Below are 24966 nucleotides of genomic sequence, written 5' to 3'. Positions count from 1 at the left end.
AATGTTGCCATTTAACAAGCAATGGGACCTCAGAAGCATGCTTTCTTGGTGGCCACCCCCGCCCTTTGGAATGGGTTCTCACCTGAGATCCAAGGAATCCCTGCCCTTTTAGCCAGAAGGCCATGAAGGCTTGACTTTTCCCCAAGTATTGGATAAGAATAGGCGTTGAGCTGCAAGGATGATTGGCCTGGTTCCTGAGGGAAACTTTTAAATATTATTTTTTTTTGCAGATTGTTGTGAGCCCCTTGGAATCCTCATATGAACTAGGCAGCTAAATAACTCCAGTAAATTAATTAATATTGCAGTGTATCAAACAGATGCAATGTGAAAGAAGTAAGACAAATAGGGCTACTATTCTTGTTGATTTTAAAAAATTTCCTATCATATTATTTGCTATCAACTGCAACAAAATAAAAAAGTGAAAGAAAAGGAAGTCAGCCACCTTTGTAATTGCCAAATGAAAACCTCCTTCCTTCCTTCCTTCCTTCCTTCCTTCCTTCCTTCCTTCCTTCCTTCCTTCCTTCCTTCCTTCCTTCCTTCCTCTCTCTCATTTCAAGACTGACTCCAGGTAATATAAAGGGGGGGGGAAACAAAAGTAAATATAAAAGGGGGAAACAGCTAGATTGTCAGATAGCCAGGTGCTGTACCATAAAAGAGTTTCTAATATCATCAGCACCTTGAATTTGCTGAATATCCCAGAAGCAATCAGAAGTTCACTGGTAGCCAATGAAGATCACATAACAAAAGTGCTACATGGCCATTTCAGGGTATGCTTGCAACTATTTATGCCATTGTATTCTAGACCAGCTGAAGTTTCCAAGTAGTCTTTAAGAGAAGTTCCATTTAATGCCTTGCAATATAATCTGCACCCAAGGTGACCAGGCACAAATGACCATGAGAAAGAACTCCTAGTCCAGAAAACAGCACAACTGGAACACTAAATGAGTTTCTGCAAAGACCTTCCTGGACAAAGCTGCTATCTATGGTTCATGCAGGAATTAGAATCCAGGAGAAGTCCAAATTCTATACTACTTCTGTGTGGGAAAATGTTACCTCATTCAAAATCAAAGACAAAATAATACTGAAGAAAATGCACCCACAGCTATTCAATCTTGTTAGGGTTCAACTTCACTTTAAGCTTGCCTATCCAGACTAACAGCTAAGACTCAACAGCATTTATGATCAAGCAGGGATTGAGATATAAAGCTAAATATCATCAGTGTACTGATTATGCCTGACTTCATGTCAACAGATGATCTTACCTAGTGTACTGATTCATGTAGGTGTTGAAAGGGATGGGCGAGATGAAAAGCATTCAGAGATTTCACAAAACAGGAACTTCAGGGTGAACCTCTCTATGCTAATTGAGGGCTAATCCACATGGAGCCCCATTTCCATCTGTCCTGTTTGCCATCGTTCACTCCCTAGAGACTAAAATGGACAATGTGAAATTTGAGCGGGCCACGAACAAGGAGTATATATCGGAGGTGGTGACCCTTTGAGAGCTGTATGCAACGAAATTTCATTTTGATGTATGCCGATTGGTGTACATTCAAAGTGACAATAAAGTTATCATCATCATCACTGACTAGAAGCAGCTGTGGAGAAATGAGAACGTCTGTGGTTCCCAGTTCCAAACCTCAGAGCCATCTAGAAGGCTACAATAATTGATAATATCAAAAATTTCTGGAAATTCAAGGAAAAGCTAGCAATACCACCCACATTCCAGTTCTTCCAAAGGATATCAGCAGAAGCAATCAATGCTCTCTATGTATATAACTTGGATTGAAATTTAACTTAATTGGACCTCAGATAGTCTACTTCTTTCAGGGCCCTGTGGAGCTATAATCTCTGACTACTTTCTGAACTATATCCAAAAATGGAAGTTTGAAGATTTAGTAAAAATTGACTAGAAGCATTGGAATGCAGGTTTCCCTTCATCTTCAAAATTCAGAAGAACATAGATTGCAGAAAGAAAATACTGCAATTTTGTATGTAGGCAGTGCCCCCTTTCACTCCTGAATACGGTCCCCTCTATAAATGTATGAAGGACCCTTGCATTAAAGTATGTAAACATGGAGGATTATTGGGTGTTAATATATGCCACATCCTCTTCAATAAAATGGGCCAGATGGCAATGGTTTGTTAGTTTAAAGGATGAGATTTACAGGATTTGAAATTAATCCATTTCTTTTTTATTCCACCTAAATCTTTGCTTAAATCATCTACACTGTGACATTGTGACAGCTACATCAGTGGAGAAATGTCATTAGTCCAGATTCATTTTTGTTGCACTTCACTGGCATATTTATGTAGCTACATATTTCACCACATATTGGCGGTTTCATACCTGCATTTAGAGCTTCCATTATACTCCACAGTACAATAGGCATGAACAAAGTATAGGTTGCTATCTAAATCTTTTCCATTGAAGTCCCAGAGTGTTAAAATTTTTACTTTGACTGTATCATTCCTTATATTTTTAATTTTGTCCTCACAAGTTACATTATTGATGCTTGCATCATTACATTTATAATTCACAGAAGTCTGTAATAGCAAATTATTACCTTATTATTGCTCAGGAAAATAATTGAATAATTGGGTATGTAGTTACCAGGAACTGAACAAAATAATTTTTATGATAAATAATAGTGTTATCTAAATCTCTAATTATTCAAATTATAAATATATTATAGCACTAAAACCTTAGCAATCTAGAATGAGCACAAATTAACCAGGTTAAAAATAGACAGGTACAACATGAATAGTCTGTATGGATGACATGGAGCCTCTGTACTAATACAATGATTCCTCAGAAAATTGTAGAAGCATAAGAAATGTATATAATGTCAGTAATGGAATTGAAAGTTTGGGTCACAGAGAATTTTTTCATGATTGTCAATTGAAAATGATCTTATAATGATTTTTCCATTGCTATGAAAAAATTGTTGTCGTTTCTCTAAAGGAATAATGGACTAGATGAATGTAGCAGAATAATAATATCTAACTATTGAAATTATTAAATTAGAAGACATAAGAAATCTTGAAATGTATTTCTTATGGACAATATATACTTATGGACAATATATAAATAATCTATAATAGGACATCTGCTTAACCTTGTTAATTTGCATGTTAATGCTTAATTTTGGTTTAATTGCTGGAAATAGCATACTTATATATTATCATTCATTAGTTTCTTTAATAGATTCTTTTTTTATTCAGGATCTAAATTCTAACTGCATTACTATCTAAGCATTAGGAATATTTAATAACAACACTTACATTTCATTAAGGCCTCCTTGTGAAAGATATTCTACAAAAGTTCTCAGAAGCTCAATTTCCACAGAAAAGAAAGATGGTAGTCTATTCTGCAGTAAGTATCTTTAAAATTCAACCAGCAGCCAATCAACCAACTATAGGATGCAGACACTGATAACAATTCTGCTGCTGAGCCTCAATTTAGGAGCATCACAGTTTTTATTAAAGTGGTTTGGAAGTGCTGTCTAGTCCAGAAGTCCCCAACTTTTTGGGCACGAGGGACCGGTTATATGGAGAGAGGTTTTTCCATGCACTGGAGGGGGTGTGATTTTGTGTGCTGCCTGCATCCTACAGATGGGGCTTTGCTTGTTTGTGAAGAGCAGTTGCTGGCATACTGTGGACCAGTACCGGTCCACGGGCTGGAGATTGGGGACCCCTGGTTTAGTCTCTTAATTTGGATGATAGAGAATTATCATAGAATAATACAATTGATTGAGAGACTGACTAGTTAATTAATTATATTCCATCAAGTTGCTATCAACTCTTAGCAACCATATCAAGTCAACTTAGTTCCAATTTAGTCTTTTTTGAATACAGGCCCTATCAGTCATCAGACTTTATTATGGCTTGTTCTGACTACCTCATTAACTCCAATTTTTTTTCCAGTCGTTTCTTATCTAATTACTAGAGCAATGTTTTTCCAATCTGGGAGCTTCATTATCTGACCTCAAATGTGTCTCAATGTTTCACTTATGCTCATTCAGTTTTCCAGGCAACATTAGTCTTTTGCCTTCTTCTGGGTTTGAGCTGATGTTTCCTCTTCTAGATTTCTCCCATGACTACCAAAAACACCTGCTTTTGTCTCCATTATAATTACTTTAATCAATCTCCTTCCCTCCCCTTCTCACTACAGAAAACATCATTTGTTCCTGCCAGCATCCTTTCAATATTCCTGAAAATATTGAGCCCTCATTTTACATTAAGATGTTAATTCCCTGGCCTTGTTTTAAAGATACAAGAGTCCTACTTGGAAAATGCATAATTAATACATATATCTGTGTGCATGTGGAGCAGAGAACATTTGTTATTTACTATAGAAAAAATAATTAAAGCAAGAGGTATTCTCAGATTAACAATATTATATATATATATATATATATATATATATATATATATATATATATATATATATATATATATATATATATATATCAGCATAAAAGAGTTGTAATTCTATTCACAATAATTAACAAATACCTTTCTCTCTCATTTTACAGCATGACACTACTTTAGGTGCTCTGCAGATGGCACTCAATATATACAATTATAAACTACCACCTTATGCTTCTTGCCAGATTTTTGAACAATATGAAGAAGAAAATGGGCAAGTATTTAGCATAGGGAAGGTATACTTGTGAAATAAATTCAATTTTTCCTAGCACCTGGATCTCCACAAAAAATGCAGCTTTGGGGGGCAAATATACAAAAACATTAGAAACAGAAATGTACATTCATTCCAAGATTGGGTGATCAGTATCAAGTTCACAGATCTCTCAACACACACACACACACACACACACACACACAAATTCCATTACCTGTCCCAAACTTTCTTTTTCCACAATCTAATGAGGAATGGCTTTGTAACTATTGCTTCTGTTAAAGAAAAAAGGAATGAAAATCCTGCAGCTCACCCAGAAATACACTAGTGCAGTGGTGGCAAACCTATGGTATGTGTGCCAGAGGGGGCACTCAGAGTGTTCTCTGTGGGCACGCATGCCTTGCTCTTTGGGTAAGTTTTCACAGGAAAAAGCCATTTTCAAGCCCCTTCCTAGCCAAAACAAGCCTCTGGAGTGAGCACGCTGTTTTCAGCTTTGAATTATATCAAATCTGACACCAGAAACAGACTAACAGATGACCTGAGTGCTGCATGTGTTGCCCTCAAACTTACAAAGTATAAGCCAAGGTTTGACAAATTATCAGCATGCATACAACAGCAAAAATCACATTAAATGCTCAAAAGCATGCCAAATGGAGCAGTGGGCAGCCTTGGTGGAGCAGTGGGCTGATGCCTCCTTAAGTAACACCAGCTGCCTGCAATTAGTGCAGGTTCGCATCCCACCAGGCTCAAGGTTGACTCAGCCTTCCATCCTTCCGAGGTAGGTAAAATGAGGACCCAGATTGTTGGGGGCAATTAAGCTGACTTTGTAATAATGCCGCTTGGGGGCCCCCCGAAAGCCCTAATAAGCAGGCATATACATAGAATGAAGGCTACTGCTAAGCTTGTAAGCCGCCCTGAGTCTTCGGAGAAGGGCGGGATATAAATGGAATAAAAATAAAATAAAATAAAATAAATAAATGGAAACTTTTACCTTTCAGTAAAAAGTTGTTTGTATCATTGAAAGCTTTGTTATTATGTTTTTCTTTTAAGACAAAAGATGTTAATGTATGAGTTGTTTTTTCTAAACTAAAACCTCAGTATTCAGATTAAATTGCCGTTTCGGCACTTTGTGATAAATAAGTGGACTTTGGGTTGCAGTTTGGGCACTTGGTCTCTAAAAGGTTCACCCTGGACTAGTGGATCCTGAGCTACCTTATTTCTATACATACTGTGATCTTCAGCTACGACTGACAAATGTGAGCTAGAAAATAAAGTTTTCAGCATCTATATCACAGGGATGTGGAGTTTTGCAGCTGATCTGGTAGCTTTATCCTTAACAATCAATAAATTTTCGTTATCAAATGACAGCATCCATGCATTTTCGTTAAGAGCAGGCAAATATTTTGCATTGGTGACCACATTTTAAATTTTGAGTGCAAGCCAGGGCTTGAGATGAAATAGTACTATTTTAAAGAGGAAGAATTTTCCTATTCACAAAACAGGGGATGTTATAAACATCAGTTTATTAATAGGTGAACAGGAGAGATTTATTTCTGCTCTTTCCAGACTTCACCCTGTTATAGCATCATCCCATAGAGATACTTTGCAGCAGCAGCAGCTTCCAAGGCTTTCCTTCAAACAGAAAAGGAAGAGAAACTAGAACTTAATCTTCAAATATCCATGAGTTAATCTTTCTATGCTAAAGCAGTTGCTTCTTGGGGCAGTTCTCTTCTGGAGCAGTTTAGAACAGTCTCATGAAATGGTACTCCTCTCCATATCAGAAAGTTTAAGAAGCAGTAGACATACCGTATATGATTGAATTATATTTCTCATTTCTAGAATGAATGTCTAGATCTGTACTGCATTTTTGAAAAAGATGCATGTCATTCACCCCCACCCCACCCTATCTTTTCCCCTGGCTTCTGCAAATCAGAGTTCACACTATTGAAATGTATTTTCGAAATGACACTTCAAAAGAAGCTTATCCCATCACTCTGCCTGGCTGCTCATGTGCATGTCCACTACAACAGTTTGCAAAACTGGTTTCTCCCATCTTGGTAGACAACTGGGAAAAAGAGTGTGAGAAGATAGACATTGATGAAGGTAATCTTACTATTATGTTATTAAACCTTATTATTCCTGTTGTTCAATCTTAGTAAACTATGTAAGATACTGCAAACAAAAGTGATTGTATAATGTTATAAATAATACATTTTGACCTACAATTGGAAACCAGATGTGACTTTTAGAATGTTATTAAAGCACATCCTACATCTAAAGAAAATGCATATGCAGTTTCATATCCTATGGCATTAAGCTTTTCTTATGATCAGCCTCCTTCCTATCAGTATTGAAATAAACAACTTCCCCACTGGAGGGAGATTAAGTCAGACCATTGGCTAGTAGTTATGGACTTAAATGTTTTGTTCAAGTTCTAGAAGATCTCAGAGAAACAATTTCTTGTTCTGTACTGGATTCATTATGGGATCACTCAAGAAAAGTAGATTTGGTCTTCTCACCAAGATCATAAACAAAGATTTGGATGACAAAATTTCCCAAATTTCTTGGTCATGTTTGGTTCTTTCAGCACCTCCTAAGTGGAGGCTATAGCTACAGACTAAACTGTATCATCAAAACAGAGTACTATTTGCATGACTGCCTTGTATTTTTTAGTACAGTGGTTGAATTGGAAAACCAAAATGAATCCTACTTTTGTCTTTTCAACTAAAGTCTATCATATGAGTTAATATTGCTGATGTTATGTTCTACTGTGTTATGGTACTGCTTTAGAAAAAATAGCTCCTATAGCACATCTCCATTTTTTCCAGTTAATATATATTTTAAATTAATCAGATTGTCTCTAAGTGAATTGACCCCCAAAATTCCTGTAAATAAAGAATTCCTGCCCCATAGCTAAACAGTATTCAGCAGTCAATTTAAAGACTACTTCTAGCAAAACAATTCATTCAAAATGAGGGAATAATATATGTATCCTCTTCACTCAAAAATGGAGTTGTTTTCCATGAATACAGCCAAGCATGATTAGCTGTGTTTGATTATGTTGAACTTTTTCTGACATTAATTATATCTTATGATTGCTTGGAAAGAAACATAACAAACAGAAACAAGAAAAAGGCAAGTGAATTAAAAAAATAACAGCAGCAGCACAAGGGACTTGAAAAGAGAGCTGTGTATATGAAATCAATAAAACAATATGTACTACTTTTCTTTAGTTATGCTATTCTATCACCCTGGAAACAAAACTATGCAAAGCAAAATATGATAACATTTGATCAATCTTCTGTGTAGCCTGTATATTTTATCTGGCTGGAGTATACTTGGCACCAGCATTTGGTGGATTCACCCTACAAGATTTCTTGATTCACCCCCAGGTTCATAAAAAAAAATAGGATATGGCTTTCCAATTCATGTTTGTCCTTCTTTTATGACTATATACTGAGATGCTTTTACAATTAGAATAGAGCAGTGTGAATAGTAGCTAGTCAAGAAGGCAAATGAACTATTTGTCACTATTTTTGCATGGATTCTTGGTAACAGGAGGACAAAGTGGTGTGTTTGTGCAATTTCTTTTCAAGCAAGGTAAGTTTTATTGTAGCTTACTGCTGGCATATGATTTTACAGTTTATAAAGTCTGGAGCTAACTCATACATGCTTATATGCCTGCCCACTGGCTGGCTTGCCTTCCTTGACTGGGGAATAATAAACGGACATACCATACTTTGCATTCTAGATCCTTTCAAAGATACATAAGATTCAGCAGCATCTTGTCAATTTTTAGATTATATAATTCATCCATTAATGGATACATTAGTTATTTTGATATTCTAAATTAACTCATAATTATTCCAACAGGAAAATTTCCCCAACCTGGTGATGATCCAGTGGTGCCAACAGAGAAGATGCAAGATCTAAAAACCACTGCTGAGATCACGAGGCTTGAATTTCCAGAGAATGCAATCCCTGAGCATAGGACAGAAGACAAGCCCATGCAAGAACGCAAGAAGCACACCTGGCATCAGCTTTTGGGGACAGGAAGAAAGGCTAAAGTCTCCAGTTAAAGCTTCCAAGTTGTCAAGCAAGCAGAACTGGAGGCTCTGATGACAGTTCAAGCTTTGATATTATCTAAGACCTGTTGCAATCTTACTCCAAAGGCACCTCCTCAGTATCAGAACACAAGTAAAATAAAGTACAGAAATGCCTGTCTGGATGGAAGCCAGTTAATAAAGAAAAGCAACATGTTGTAGTTATGCTATTTCGTGTTTAAAAAAAAATAACAACAAAATGTTTAAAATGTTCTATTTCTGTACAGATAAACTCGAGAGAGTAAAACAAATCCATCATTTCTTTAGTTAAAGCATACTTATGGAAAATTCTGAAAAGCATTGTTTAATACACATGGATGCAGTTCGTAATACAAATCAGTGAATAGAAGAAATAGATGTAATCAGTTTTTCTCTCCCTGTAATCATCACTGTAGCAGTGTGCATTTTCTGTAATTGTTTTGAGGCTTGCTTTGCAATTAATTCAACAGATTTGTTTGATTAAGCTACACTTTTTAATGCTCATGGTTACCAATTAATATTCCACTGTGTTGTGTACTGTAAATGCAGCTTTATGTGTGGCTGCTTTTTAAAGTACTTCTCTAAGCCAGCTTGAAGAATTGGTATGTAAACAGTTTTGAGAAGAGCCAATACCTATCATATAAATCTCCTACATTTAATTTCCATCTCAGGGTATAGCTATGAACATTTATTTATTATAATAAATGTATTCATCTTCAAGATGATATATGTCTTTGCTGTCTCAGTTTTTGCTACCATACATTGTATGCATTCCCATCTCATGATTATGAATAAAACCATAACTTAGAAAGCAACTTTGGCAGAATATCCCATTATATGTCATTAACTAGATTACAGATAGAAAAATAATTGGCAGGGTTAGCCAAAAAAGAACTAGCACTGGCATGTGTTATAAATATAATAATGCCAAAATGCTGAAACATGTGTAGATATGTCATGACGCAAGTTCTGTACTTTTGTACTTGTATTGCAACATCTCACAAAAGTTTATAAGAAACAGAATTTGCCTCTTAGCATTTCATCCCTTGCTCCATCCTGGATGTTTAGTAGAACAAGTAGCAACTTTTAAGTATTAAACTTTAAGAAACTGTGTTGCTGATGAACTAACAATAGTCTTCTGTTGATTCAGTAATTTATAAATGAGGTTAAAGAAATAGAAGTATTTATTTATTTATTTATTTATTTTAATTCCATTTATATCCCGCCCTTCTCCGAAGACTCAGGGCGGCTTACAAGCTTAGCAGTAGCCTTCATTCTATGTATATGCCTGCTTATTAGGGCTTTCACACACACACCAAGCGGCATTATTACAAAGTCAGCTTAATTGCCCCCAACAATCTGGGTCCTCATTTTACCTACCTCGGAAGGATGGAAGGCTGAGTCAACCTTGAGCCTGGTGGGATGCGAACCTGCACTAATTGCAGGCAGCTGGTGTTACTTAAGGAGGCATTAGCCCACTGATCCACCAAGGCTCAAGGCTTGATAAGCCAAATTAATTTTGATAAGCCAAAATTAAGGGTTAGTATGTGTTTATTGAGAAAGTGTATTAAGTGATCATTAAGAGTCAACAATAACTTGATGGTACACAATCACTCTTATCTATAACCTAAACAATTCTCAATTCCATGCCAGGATCAAAACACAATTAGCCCTGATATACAGGATTGTTTTTGAACAACTTATCTTGCTGGGTTCTCCATATTTGATTATAGGCTAACATTAATTGTCCCTGGTGCCATAACAAAAGAGAATAACCTAAAGAAATCTACAAAATGGGGCTGCTCTAAAAACACCATTTTGTTTTTAAGCTTCCCCCTTGCAGTAAAGATGGTGTAAGTCATGAAGCATAAATGGGTCTAGGACAGCTTGCTGCAACCAACTCGTCTCATGGCCATCTCACCTCGCCAACTCACTCACCACAGGACTACTCACTACAGACAAATTCCATGTGGGATAAATCAACACAATAAATGTTATCAATGTGATAAATGTTATCTGTCACTGTTTCTTTAACATTATTTCTATTGACAAAAATGGAAATAATGTTAAAGAAACAGTGGCAGATATCATTTATTCTGTTGAGTTATCCCATGTAGAATTGTCTGTTGTGAGTTAGCCATTGCAAATTGTCCCACTGCGACTTGTCCATGGTGAGATGACCTTAGCCATTCTGAGCATAAATAGGGTAGAAATAGTAAAGACACCACTACTCCATTCTTAGTAACTCTAATACTAATTGGGCAGAGTCCAGCTTATAGTACAAGCTAGTGTATTTATGGTGACTATATTTTCTTGGAAAAAATAAAGGATAAACCTAAGAAAGAGGCAAATCTAAAAAAGCTCACAAAGATAAAAAATGTTTTTGTTTATAACTTTGATTTACAAAGAAAGCTTTTTACCTCAGTAATTGGACCCTGTTAGGGCCAATTGTTTAATATATTGCAACAGTCCCAAACTGCTCTCCATGTAAGGATAGGAGTGTTTGAATAACAGGATGTCTTTACCTCATCTCCAGAATTCTTTCGGTGTTAACTAACATCTGGTTTGTCTCTTTGTGGACAATAAGTTATTTTTTTCTTTTTCATTAACATCCTAAATTCTATCCCCACAAGACTCTGGAAGCTCATTTAAATGAACATGCTTAATATTATGGTGTGTAAATATATAACACGTTTAACTTCATATATCTGATTTTATATACAAAGATGCAGGATTTTTTGTCCTACCCAATCAATTTTTCTTTTGTACTTTCTGCAGTGTATGCCTCCCAGCATACACAAAGGACAGCACAGCAGGAGGCTGATGGTGCAGATCAGGAGAGGGGCTGGACAGCTCCGGGCGATAACTGCTCACTCAGGATAAGCCTAATGACTTAAGCTGTTGACAGCCCCAGGCATGGTAAGCCTGGTGGGAAGCCAGGATCTACACCCATTGTCACCTGCACTGCCAGGAAGCCCAGGTTTGAACTGATTGGATGCCATCCACCTGGGCAGGTACAAATAGATGCCAGGCTTCCCTGTTTCCCCAGTTCGTTCTGTTCAGAATAAACTCATCTTTACCCCAGCTCTGTGTCCGTCTCTATGTGAAGCACGCGACTTTACACTGGCCATGAAGGTGGGATCCTGCTCCGGAAAATGCTAGCCACGGACGAAACCCCATCGGCAGCTCAGGACCCGACGCAGGACGACCCCGACCGAGGTAATGGCACAACTGGGAGAATACCCCATCTTCAACAGCAACCGCCCTGAGGAGTGGGAGGCGTTCCTGGGTCAGCTCGAGTGCTACCTACGGGCGAATGGGGTCAAGGACGACCGACAGAGAGCGGCAGCGCTACTCTGCAGCTGTGGCATGGAGACGTACCAGCTGGCGGTCGGTCTGTGCGCGCCCGACGACATTCACGCCGTCGGGTACAGCGAACTGATATCTAAGCTAACGGAACACTTTAAGCCCGAAACATCAGAGATAGCTTGGCGGTACCGTTTCGAGAAACGGGACCAGCGTCCAGGCAAGACCGCAAAGCAGTACATGGCTGCCCTGCGACAAGTGGGGAGACTCTGCAACTTCAACAACCTCGAAGTCCGTCTGCAGGATCGGATCGTCTGCGGGCTAAGGGACCGGAAACTGCGGCAGAAGATGTTTGCCAAGCAGAAGCTGACCCTTCAGGACGTCCAGGAGGAGTTCCTAGCCTGGGATATAGCGGAGGAGTCCGACGCAAGGGAGAACAGGGCCATTCATCAGCTGTCCAGCCCCTCTGCTGATCTGCACCATCAGCCTCCTGCTGTGCTGTCCTTTGTGTATGCTGGGAGGCATACACTGCACTTTCCAACTTTAAATGAAAATACAAATTGATGCTTAGGTTCCCTCTTTGCATGAGAGGATCCCTTTTTATCAGAACATTCTGAATAAATCATAATTAAATAATTAAATAATTAAATAATTAAATAATAATTAAATAATTAAATCATCTTACTGCTAAGCTTGTAAGCCGCCCTGAGTCTTCGGAGAAGGGCGGGATATAAATGGAATAAAAATAAAAATAAATAAATCTTCCTGTTCCAGTTTGCTTAAATGAAGAAGGAGCTTAGAGATAGATTTGGCCATCAAATTCCATTTTGCCAAACTTGCCAAGTTAGTTTTGTTCTCAGTGGCCAAGGTATTTATTTACTGGTGTGTTTTTGTTTTTGTTTCTTGCATTTCGCAAAAGAAATACCTGACTTAGAAAAATTGATGGGAAAAAGTTAAAATTCTTCAAGAATTTATTGCATTACTTAGGGCAGTGTTTCTGAACCTTAGTTGGGAAATTCTGGAAGTTGAAGTCCAGACATCTTGAAATTGTCAAGGTTGAGAAACAATGACTCAGGAAGCATTAAAAATATAAATAATTATGCATGTCTCAATGCATAGAAAATTATGTTAGTTATGTTAACATAACTTCAAGGTGTTCCACTGAGGTATTCTAATCTATGGTTTAATGTAATTGTGGTTTATTCAATTTTTTTCTAGGCTTCTATGACACAAAACATAAAGAAGCATAAAAGAAGCATAAATTAACCTCAGGAACTGACTGACAGTATACTAGGCTTGACAATGTACATTGTTACTTTGGGCTCAGGATGTTATACAAATGCAATGATGAACACTGATATTTCATTTACTGATTAGCGTGAGATTATGAAAAACAATGGAAATGGAGGCTCAGTCTTTCCTCTTAGGGAAAATTACGGACTTTTATTTTTATTTTATTTTTATTGTACTTTGACAATAAAGGTTCTTTCATTCATTTATTTAAAGGGGGTAAGCAGGGTTATAAAAAGAAGCATGTTTGCAATAAACCTCCCAACAGTTTGTCTTAGCAATTTACAGTCTCATCTTTTACATACCTTTTGGGGGAAATACATACATTTGGGAAGAAATGAAAATTGACCTTCTGCAATGAGGCTGAAATGTTGTACACAAAGCAGGCAAGTAATGGATAGAACATATCACCTTTTTGGTTTTGCAGTCTTATAACATTAACCATGGTGAGAAATGGGATACTAGGCTATTTTTCTCAGCTAGCTGAGTTTTTCTCACAATAACCTTGTAGGGTGTATGCTTCAAAGAGCAGTTGTTCTGCTCATCCTCTACATCTTAACTATTGATGATTGCCTTATGCCCCATTAAGCTTAATGTGAATGTAAACATAGTGATCTGGGGCTTAAACAAATCATTGCTTAATATGAAGCCTTATCTTTCAAGTCAAATAACATAAAATACCCAATATTAACTAGTTTCCTTTTTATTCACAATTTCCTTATGAGTTTGTGTGCACAGAATTGAGAAGATGTACTAATTCTAACAATAACATACAGTAACTTCATGAAGGCACTGTTCAATATTCAACAAAAACTTTGTGTAACCAATTGTATGCTATTTCTAACTATTGTTGCAACAATGTATAACTAATTGCCAGAATATTCAATTTTCAATGAATTTAGGTTGCTAGATGTATTAAGATAATTATTCTTTTGTCCTATAAGAGAGTCAAGGGACGCGGTAGCTCAGTGGGTTAGGACGCTGAGCTTGTCAATCAGAAGGTCGGCAGTTTGGTGGGTCGAATCCCGAGTGCCGTGTAATAGAGTGAGCGCCTGTTACTAGTCCCAGCTTCTGCCAACCTAGTAGTTCGAAAGCATGTAAAAATGCAAGTAGAAAAATAGGGACCACTACAGCATTCCGTGCACCTTTGGCATCTAGTCATGCCGGCCACATGACCACGGACAAGTCCTCAGACAAGCGCTGGCTCTTCGGCTTTGAAACAGAGATGAGCACCGGCCCCTAGAGTTGGAAACGACTAGCACGCATGTGCAGGGGAAACTTTACCTTTAACTTTTTATAAGAGAGTCAGTTTGGTGTAATGGTTAAGGCACCAGGCAAGAAACCACAACTGTGAATTTTAGTCCTGCCTTAAACATGAAACCAACTGGACCAGTCATTCACTATCAGCCCTAGGAAAGAGGCAATGACAAACCAGATCTGAAAAATCTTGCCTGGTAATGTAGTTCTGGTCACTACATTACAAAAAAAATGTCGAGGCTGGAAAGAGTGCCAAGAAGAGCAACGAAGTTTAGGGGTCTGGAGGATGAATCAGGTGATGAATGGTTAAGGAACAGGTTACATTTAGTCTAGTGAAGAGAAGGTCTAGAAGTGAGCATTACAACACAAAGCTTTCTAATATATACTTGCTTGGGAATTCAGATGTATTCTGAAATGCTTGTTTTCAACAATCACACTCCAGATTCAGAATAGTATTCCAAGAGATTAATCTGCTTTTAAATGAATGTTATTGTGTTCTAAATACTTCCTATAAATGTGATCCTAATGCAAGATTTTTCTTAATATAAATTGAGTTGTAAGGATTTCATTATTATTATAATATTTCACATATCCATTTTGTTATTGTTTGTTATAAATTGCCTTAAGGATGATAGAATTATTTCAAGAATGTTGTGGGTTTTCAACAGTATTTTCACAGATTGCATCTTCTCCAGAATACTTCTAATTAAGTATAAGCATCTGTAAATGTTAAAATTGATCAGCCTATCAATATAAGGTACTTCAAAATTCTTTAACTGTTTTGCCTGCATGGATTTTTGTATAGAAAGATAAAACAATAAGTAAATGTGCATATTTTAGTAATTTATTCCAATGTGTCTGGATATCTATGGAAGTGTAAGGTATCGTGTGCCATGAATAAATATCAAGGTTAGAAAGATGCTTGCTTCAACAGCATAGCCAAGAAGAAAAGCTACAAATTCTAAAGATCAACACAAAAAAACTGCCACACTTCTGGCGATCAAACATAAAGTAAAATTGCCTCTCCTTTCTTCTATTTTTTCTATATGCAGAAAAAGTACCTATATCCAAGAAATTAAGCTCCACCAAATACAATAGCTCCTGTATTAGCTCTCAGTAGCAGTAGCTGAACTTGTTAGCTCCATTCTCTCATTAAAATAAAATTGTCATCTGCTTTAAAAGTCTTTAGGGATAGTACCTTGTGGAAAGAACAGAAATGTTCTATAGGCCATAATAGGTCACATTATAACTTTGCATATTTTAAGGATGAAGGACATTACTAGATTAAGTCAAAATCTAACTTATCTAAAATACTGTTTCAAAATATTAGAATAATACCACTGGATTAAAAAAAAAACCTAGAATTATGTATTCCAGCAATCTTGACCAGATGAGCAAGGAATGAACAATTCTTTCTAGGAATCAGTGCTAAGGAATCAGCCAGCCTTTAACTGTTGCTCCTATATCTACCATATCTAATGTTTCTATTTTGTGATTGGCTTGATAAAAAGACATCAGTATAGCTCTTTTATAGTTTTGGCTTAGTGGAATGTGTGATGCTGCCATTATGGTACCATGTTTCCCCTAACCCAGGGGTGACAAACTCAATTTCATTGAGGGCCAAATCAGCATTGTGGTTGCCCTCAAGGGGCCGGGTGGGTATGGCCAGGGTGGGTGTGGCCTACTGGGTGGGCGTGGCTAGAGTGCGTATGACCTACTGGGTGGGCATGGCCAGCTCTACATCGTTCGCATCAAGGGTGCCTATGGGGGCCTGGGCAGGAGTGGGACAGATCTGAGTGTCTCTGGCAGAAGGAGGGTCTCTGGGCCAGGGCCAAGGCAGTGGGGGCTGTTTCCTCACTGTTTCCAGGATGGCTTCGCAGGCCACATGAAACCACTTCGCGGGCCGGATCCGGCCCCCGGGCCTTGTGTTTGACATGTCTGCCCTAACCGAAAACAAGCCCTAGCATGAGCTTTCAGGATGCTTGTAATAAACCCCCCCAAATAAGCCCCAGTTAAGATTGTCAGCCAGATAGACACATTTAGTACCGTATTTCCCCTAAAATAAACCCTAACTGGAAAATAAGCACTAATCTGTCTTTTGGAACAAAAATTAATATAAGACCTGGGCTTATTTTGGGGAAAACATGGTATGTAAACTATGGCTAAATACAATAAAGTAACAGCATAGCACAGAAGTTAAAAAACTGAAGTCTTGTACCATATAACAAAATATAACAGAATAACGTAGTTGGAAGGGATTTTAGAGTTTTTCTAGTCCAAAACCCTGTTCAAGCAGAGATTCTACCATTAAATATGTATTACATGTGTAAACACACACACACACGCACACACATAAAGTAATTATGCTTTAGACAGAGGTTTGTCCTCCAGGTTTGCTGCTTGGCTCTTGGACATTTAGTTACCAAATTACATAACATCTTTCTCTTTAAATGGTCTGAGGCTTTGTGTAAGAGATAAGTCTGAAACGTCCATCTATTCTTCATTTGCCATCCTTTGATCAATTCTCCATATTCTAAAAGTCCCTTTTGCAGAGTCTTGTGCAGAATATCAGTTTTTTAAAAAGCAAAATAAATGTCAACCAAGGCACAAAGATGACTTGTCCCATGAACATATGTTTGTATATACAGATGATTGAGTATTGTAGTTTTATCTTTCAGCCACGACTGCAAAAACTTGCAGACTTGTTTGGTAATGGTTTGGTAATGGTTTTTAAGGCCCTACATGGCATGGGTCCGGAGTACCTTGGGGACCACCTGCTGCCGGCATCAACTTCCCTCCGCCCTGTGCGTTCCCACAGAGAGGGCCTCCTCAGGGTGCCTCCGGTCAGAGAATGTCGGCTGGTGGCCCCCAGGGGGAGGGCCTTCTCTGTGGGCGCTCTGGCTTTATGGAATCAGCTGCCGGTCGAGCTCCAGACGGCACCTGACCTTCGCTCCTTCTGACGCGGTCTGAAGACCCATCTATTTGTACAAGCCGGCCTGGCCTGATGGGGATATGTTGGGGTTTTAATGGGGATTTTTAATGGGGATTTTTATATTGTATATTGTTACCGACTGTTTTAACTGGGCTATTATTTAATTCTTTTTTAATTTTTGTATCTTGTATTTTTTATGTATGCCCTGTTCACCGCCCTGAGTCCTTCAAGAGAAGGGCGGTATACAAATACAATAAAACTTGAAACTTGAAACTTAAATGAAGGAATGTACAATGTGTACTCTGCAACTGCAGCACCCCCACAGCTACATGATGAAAATTCAAATGCTTGGTAGTCTGTCCACCCTCATGATCCATTGCATGGATGATGAAACAGTACTGATCTGCCTATTTTTCTCCCCACCTCAGCCACCTCCTTGTCCTACCAGTGTATACAAGATTTGGCCCCAGAGGCTTTGAACCTGCTTCCCAATATGCCAGGTCCCAGAGTCCTCGGGCAAGCTTTCTGCCCTGCTAGGTTCCACAGGCCTTGGGACTGTTTCCCAGCCCCATCATGCTGGGAGGTATAAATTGCTCCAATTATGTTTCCATTTTTCCACAACTGCCAAACAGGCACACCCAGTCAATGCAATTTGCAAGCTTCCTACAGAGGCGCTATTCTGTAAGTGGTCACCACACCCACAATCTCTTAGAAAAGTTGTTTAATCTTCATAATCTAGGTTTAATTAATTTATTAGAAACTGAGTAATATAGAAAAATTGAAGACATTATTTAATTTCAATAATCTAATATCTACCTATGTCACTATCATCTTTAAACATCTTGGTGGAGCAGTGGGCTAATGCCTCCTTAAGTAACACCTGCTGCCTGCAATTAGTGCAGGTTCGCATCCCACCAGGCTCAAGGTTGACTCAGCCTTCCATCCTTCCGAGGTAGGTAAAATGAGGACCCAGATTGTTGGGGGCAATAAGCTGACTTTGTAATAATGCCGCTTGGGGTGTGTGTGAAAGCCCTAATAAGCAGGCATATACATAGAATGAAGGCTACTGCTAAGCTTGTAAGCCGCCCTGAGTCTTCTGAGAAGGGCGGGATATAAATGGAATTAAAATAAAAAAAAATAAACAGAAAGGAGAAGAGAGAGAGAAAGAGAGATTTTTGATTTCTTACTTTCCAGGCCTAGTTTAAACATTTTTTATCTTTTTTTTCTTATTCCTTGGGGTTATTTCTTTATTTGTTTTTATTTTGTTTTTTAGTTTTTTAATGAAAGTAAAATGCTTGCAACATTGATATCATCTAGTGTAACAGAGACAAAGATATTACATAGGAAGTCCTCACTTGAAGATGGTCATTGGGATGGGCAACTCTATTGCTAAGAGACAAAGCCATAAAGTGCAGTGTCATGCGACTGCACTGACTTACAATGATAGTTGTGACAGTTCAAATTCTCTGTTAGGCAAATCCTACAGAGTCACAATATTCCACTACTATCTGATCACCATTTGTAACCTCCTGCCTTCTTCCCCATTGACTTTGCTTGTCAGAAGCAAGGCAGAGAAGGTTGCAAATAGCAATCACACGACTGCAAGACACTCTGACCAATGTAATTGCAAGACGTTTGCCAAGCAGCCAAATCATGATTATATGACTGTGAGGATGCTGCAATAGCCACAACAGCCACAACTATAATTGTGAGTCCCTTCATTCAGTACCATCATAATTCTGAATTGTAGTTTGGCCATTGAATAAGGACTACCTGTTTTTCAAATGACCTAGAATGCATAGAATACCTACATTGTATCTACAGAATACTGTACTTAAGAAAAGATGAAGAATTTTTTAATATCTCTCAAAGATTAACCATTTAGCTGCACAGAAGATCCAAGTCTTATTACATATTCCTTGACTTTCTCATAGAGGTCACAGGCACATTCAAAGAAGTGGGATTTCAGCTATGTTGCCATAACTGCATTCTTGTTGCTTTAAGCTCATTCTCTTCTTGAAAAAGAAAACTCAACATAAAGAAGCCCATTCCTAACAATTGAGAACATTCCAGATGTCTCTCAAAACCTGGTTATGTCATTGGCCTAGCCCTAGGGGAAACCTAAGCAAATACTAAAGAACTGTGGTGGTGCAATTGTGTTGATTCTTTTTATCCTCTCTTAGCCTTTAATTAAAATTTTAAAATTTTCTGGATTGTAATTTTTTTAAAAATAAATATATATTTATTATTGTATTGCACACTGCCCAGAGTCACACTTTTGTGAGATGGATGGCCTCATAAATTGGATGGATGGATGGATGGATGGATGGATGGATGGATGGATGGATGGATGGATGGATCTAAATAATCACTGACGTCATCCATTTCTGTGGATAAAAAACAAAATCCTGATGGGCTTTGATGGCCTAATTTTGATGAGCTTTAATCGCCTTGTTTATGATTTTAATGTAACCTGCCTTTTGTACATAGATTAAGCATCATACCTACTACTTTTACTTAGTAAATACAAAACTCTCTCTCTGTGTGTGTGTGTGTGTGTGTGTGTGTGTGTGTGTGCGCAAAAAATAATACTTTTTCCAAAATTAAATGCACAGAGTCTTTCCCCAAACTACCCAGGATGGAAGTACATGAAGTCTAAAAAGGATATATGCACCTGAAGATTGTCCAATCTTATATCAAAATAAAATGACCTATGCCCTTAATATACCCTTAATATTTTCATATTTGCTTTAGATTTCAATTTACTGTGTCAGCCCAGAAAACTGTGGCCTAAGCAAACCATTAGTATAAAACCATGGCTTCCAAATCACTGTATGCATTTTTTAAAAGTTTCCTTCTTTCTCAGTTTCCTTATGAATTTATGTGCACACATATGAGAACACATTGTAATGTTTACAGTGACATTTCCAATCTCTTTCTAACTTTGCAAACAGACTGTTTGATATTCAGGTAAGATTCTATGTAATTTAGATTTTGTGATTGTTGTTTCAGTACTATGCAAATAATTGCCTCAACAATATTTAATTTTCCATGCATAGAACATATTTGTTCTATTAAGATAATGGAACAGTTTGTCCTCTTTTTTCTCTCAATGCTCATGTTTCAAATCAATTATTTTTATTGTTATTCTGGACCATTACTTACTATGCACATTCTTAAACTTTATGTTATCTGTAATTCTTTGTTGCTATTTAGTGCTTATGTGCCTATAATCCTGTAATTTACAAGTAAAAACATAAAATCATTGTCTCCAAGAGCTCATTATAATTTAGAAGAATTTTCAAATATAAGCTTGCCTGAAGAATATATATATTTTTCAATCATGGCAGTTCAGATTTAGAACAATATTCAAAAATAGCTTGTGCTCTTTTTTCATCAATTTTCTTGAAATATGATCTTTATGTAAGATCTTTCTTTGTATTAGAGGTGATAGAGGAACTGGGATGTTCCCATGACCATATGGTCTTGTCAACTCTCTTAGACTTTTGCAAAATACAGTCTGGTTGTTTGAGTCAGGGCATTATATGAACTAGGCTACTGTTCGTGGTGGGTGGAGTTAACAGTTCATCCTTGGGCATCAGGGTTCTTAAGTTTGCTGGGATTGTTTGCTTTAACTTTGTGAGCCAGAGTCACTTGAGTGAAATGGGTGGCTATATAACTCTTATCAATACTTTTCCTGAGGCCGTTGTAACTTTGAGCCATTGAAAACAAACAGTTATAAAACTTGAAATAGCTATAGATTTATATTAAGCATGTTGTGTATTCTCACTTCCCAAAGTAATTTTTTCAGTCTGCATCTCCTACAGAATCCTATTAATGAAGTAGACATAGCTATGAAACCAAATGTTGAAATCATCATTAAATTATTTTGTCTTTCAGGAGCTCTGATTCCCCTTATTGTTTTGCTTCCATTGACTCACATGGAATCCCCTGTAAAATCCATAAATAAAAATGCACCTTCCTGTAAACTACACAAAGCTGATTGGTTTTTTTTTGACAGTTTTATACTAATGTAAGGTATAATATATTATGAGCAAGATTAATATTTAAGAGCTAAGCAAAGTATAATAGAATAAAGTAACCTACAGTAGGAAGTCTGATTTCCCCACCCTTGATTGACCTAATGGATCTCTTTATGCTTAGCAGCATAGACAGCAACATGCAAAAGCTTGTGTATTAATTGCTGGATACTAATGGGATGTCTAACCATTACTGCTACACTTGAAGGAGGTTCATCATAATCCAACTCTTTCAGGAGGAGGATTGGGGCTGGGAACATTTGTTCATAAAAACCAAGGGGGTCCCTGGAAGACCATTTTTGTTGCCTCTTATGATGGCTTCCAAGCTACTGTTGTGAATGTGTGCAATCTTAGAGGCACAGTTGAAGCTGAGCCCAGTCACATGTACATTTAAATCTTTGGGTTGGATCCATGGATCATTACTATAAAAAAAACGTGGTACGCCCATGTATTGAGCCTAGGCTGCATTACAACTGCTTTAATGCCTCTAGATGAATCCAGCCAAATGTAAGTTCTTGAACTGATCATGTGCCATCAAACAATCACATAGAGAGATTTAATCCAGTAATACGTTTAGTGAATACACCTTTATTAAGTGAAGCATACGACAATACAATAAATTTGTTATTATTTTCTATCAGTACATCCTACTGAATAAAAAAAATGTAGGAAAACTATGGGCACAAACTAGAGGCAGCCTCAAAAGTGAAATCAATCTGCCATATTGGAATTCTTGCTTTTTTCATATATATAGCTAAATGAGGAAAAAATCAGAAGAAAATTGTCAAATTAGAAATGAAATATAGAGTGGGAGTTTATACCCTTGTAGTTCCTCTTTATAAAGCAAATGCAAATTCATTTCACATTGATGTAAGCCCCTGAAGGGCCAATAGGTTTGTAGGGGGAATGATTTGGAATAAGTAATTCAGAGGCTTCTGGCCTCTTGAAATCTTTGTCCAAATCATAAACATAATAGAAGACACATTTTTGCTGCCGTACATGAGGTTTTCCAATATTAATTATGGTTAATATATGTAACTTATCTAAAATAATCTTTATGTCATAATTTTGAGGTTGCAGTAGAACCACTGATCTGGCTATATGGCACATTGAGTTGGATTCATGCACTTGAATTGTAACGAAGAGATTACTATCAAATGTCTGTAGAGCTGATTTCACATATTCCTCTAATCCATAATGGGTCTGTTTGAATTCACGGTAGAGATTATATGAACCCAGAGATTTATTTGGTGCACTATGGTTTAGTGAGACATATATAGGGACACAGTGGCTCAGTGGGTTAGGATGCTGAGCTTGTCGATCAGAAGGTCGGCAGTTTGGTGGGTCGAATCCCAAGTGCCGCGTAACAGAGTGAGAGCCTGTTACTCGTCCCAGCTTCTGCCAACCTAGCAGTTCGAAAGTACGTAAAAATGCAAGTAGAAAAATACGGACCACTACGGTGGGAAGGTAACAGTGTTCCGTGCGCCTTTGGTCATGCCGGCCACATGACCACGGAGACGTCCTTGGACAAACACTGGCTCTTCGGCTTTGAAACAGAGATGAGCACCGTCCCCTAGAGTCAGAAACGACTAGCACGTACGTGCGGGGGAACCTTTACCTTTATAATAGGGTAATGCAAGAAGCTCTCTATGTGTGCCTGCTTCTGTACATCTTAATGAGAAAAGGAAAATACAAGGAAAAAAGGCTTTCAAGATGAAATATCCATGGAGTCTCCACCCCTTTGTTTGCTCTTTAAAAAGCACAGGATTTTCTTGCCCATCATTTTGCCCATCATTTTCGTCCTGCTAGCAAACACATGCATGATGAATCTAATGTTCCTCTTACATAGTTTGGGCTTTTCCTCCCTTAGCCTCTTTTTTGGTCTGCTTTTCCACTGTGCAACAGGAAGGCAAATGAGATTTAGTGTGATTGTAAGTACAAGGTTTATTATCGTTGCTGACTGTGTGTCCTTTGCAATTTAGGTATGCTTTTCTTTCAAGATCACACCTTTAGATTTTGATTACCCTGTAATGATGAATTGAACAGTTCCTGTTTCATGTATGGCAACACTAGGAACCAACAGCAGAGAAATTATATTTAGAAAAAGGCTGCAGAAACTGAGAAAGAAATATCCAAAAAGAAAAGAAAACCTATTTTTCACTGAATTCTAGAATTTTGATCTGACTTCAACATATAAAACTGACAATAGTAATAGCATCCATGTCTCCAACAATCTTTTCCAAAATTGTCTTTCACTGTGAATGTTGAAAGATACTAATCAACACATCTAAAGTTCAACAGGTCAGGAAAAGTTGGTTAAGAAGGTTATCTTCTTTGAAAGGATCTGTTTATTTCCATCATTTGAATATATGAAAAAAAGACCAACCACAGCTTTTGGGAATTGAGCACATTTTCAGTGGTAGACAGGAAGGCGCATGAACCATAGTCCTGTGGAAGTCTTGATTGATAATGAATTGATTGATAGATTACGTGCCATTAAGTTTAAGTTAACTTTTAGTGACTACATAGACAGATTTTTCCCCATGATGATGTCCCTAACTCATCATCACTTTAACAGAGTCCAACGTTGATACTAATCATTCTCTTTTACTTTCCATATGTCTCAAAAATAATAAAAAAATTTGCAGACACTTAGATCTTTGCTTAGTAAGATAACTAATCTTGGTCATTGACATCTCAAGTGAAAACTCAGATTGAAATGTTCATGAACCATTTGTGTGTTTTCTTGGACGTTCACAATATTCACTATCTCAAATACCAAAATTCAAAGGTATTAATATTCTTTTTATTCTCCTTCTTCAGACTGAAACCTTTGCTCCCATAGAATATCACAAAAAATACTATTGCTTGCACTGTTCTGTTCCTTGAAGATATAGACACATCACAGCAACTGAATATTTTTTCTAATGTCTTCATGGATGCTGTACCAAGTACCAGTCTCTAAAGTTATTTTTGGGAGCAAGGAGAGTTACATTCAAAACATGGGCAATGTGCTGTGCTACCATCAAATCTTCTGGGATTTTGGTGTCCTTCCCCGTAATCTTTGTAACAGTGTGAAATTTCTATCATTAAAAAAATAACAGTGGATCAGTGATTGTTGGGGACTTTTGACTAGGGGATCCTTGGTGCTCTCTGAGCTTGGTTATTTTCTTGCAGATGTTTCATTACCCAACTAAGTAACATCATCAGTATTTAAATGGCGTCAGATTTGCTCCTTCTTTATATGCTAGAGGCTTGCACCAAGGACCCAATACTTTAACCCTGAGATGCAAATATTCTATTCTATTATTTTACTGTCATACACAGATCCACCAATTTGTTGGATTCCATAGCATTTTATGTGAATGAATGAATGAATGAATGAATGAATGAATGAATGAATGAATGAAGCAAGCA

General features: G+C 37.5%; 1 protein-coding gene across 1 annotated transcript in view; it reads left to right on the top strand.

The window, feature by feature from the left end:
- Positions 1 to 8721, top strand: part of LOC310649283 (prostatic acid phosphatase-like) — a gene marked incomplete at both ends in the record, with an annotated part of 29541 nt that extends 20820 nt beyond the window's left edge. Inside the window, 4 exons of the mRNA XM_083377584.1 lie at positions 3297 to 3376; positions 4539 to 4645; positions 6576 to 6745; positions 8516 to 8721. Coding sequence (XP_083233710.1) covers positions 3297 to 3376; positions 4539 to 4645; positions 6576 to 6745; positions 8516 to 8721 — 563 coding nt within the window. The remainder of the gene's footprint in view (positions 1 to 3296; positions 3377 to 4538; positions 4646 to 6575; positions 6746 to 8515) is intronic.
- Between the last annotated feature and the right edge of the window lie 16245 nt (positions 8722 to 24966).

Source organism: Vipera ursinii (genome assembly GCF_947247035.1).
Source record: "Vipera ursinii genome assembly, chromosome: Z".
NCBI classification, from domain to species: domain Eukaryota; kingdom Metazoa; phylum Chordata; class Lepidosauria; order Squamata; family Viperidae; genus Vipera; species Vipera ursinii.
Note: the sequence above shows the minus strand (reverse complement) of the source record. Positions and strands in the feature narration are given on the sequence as shown.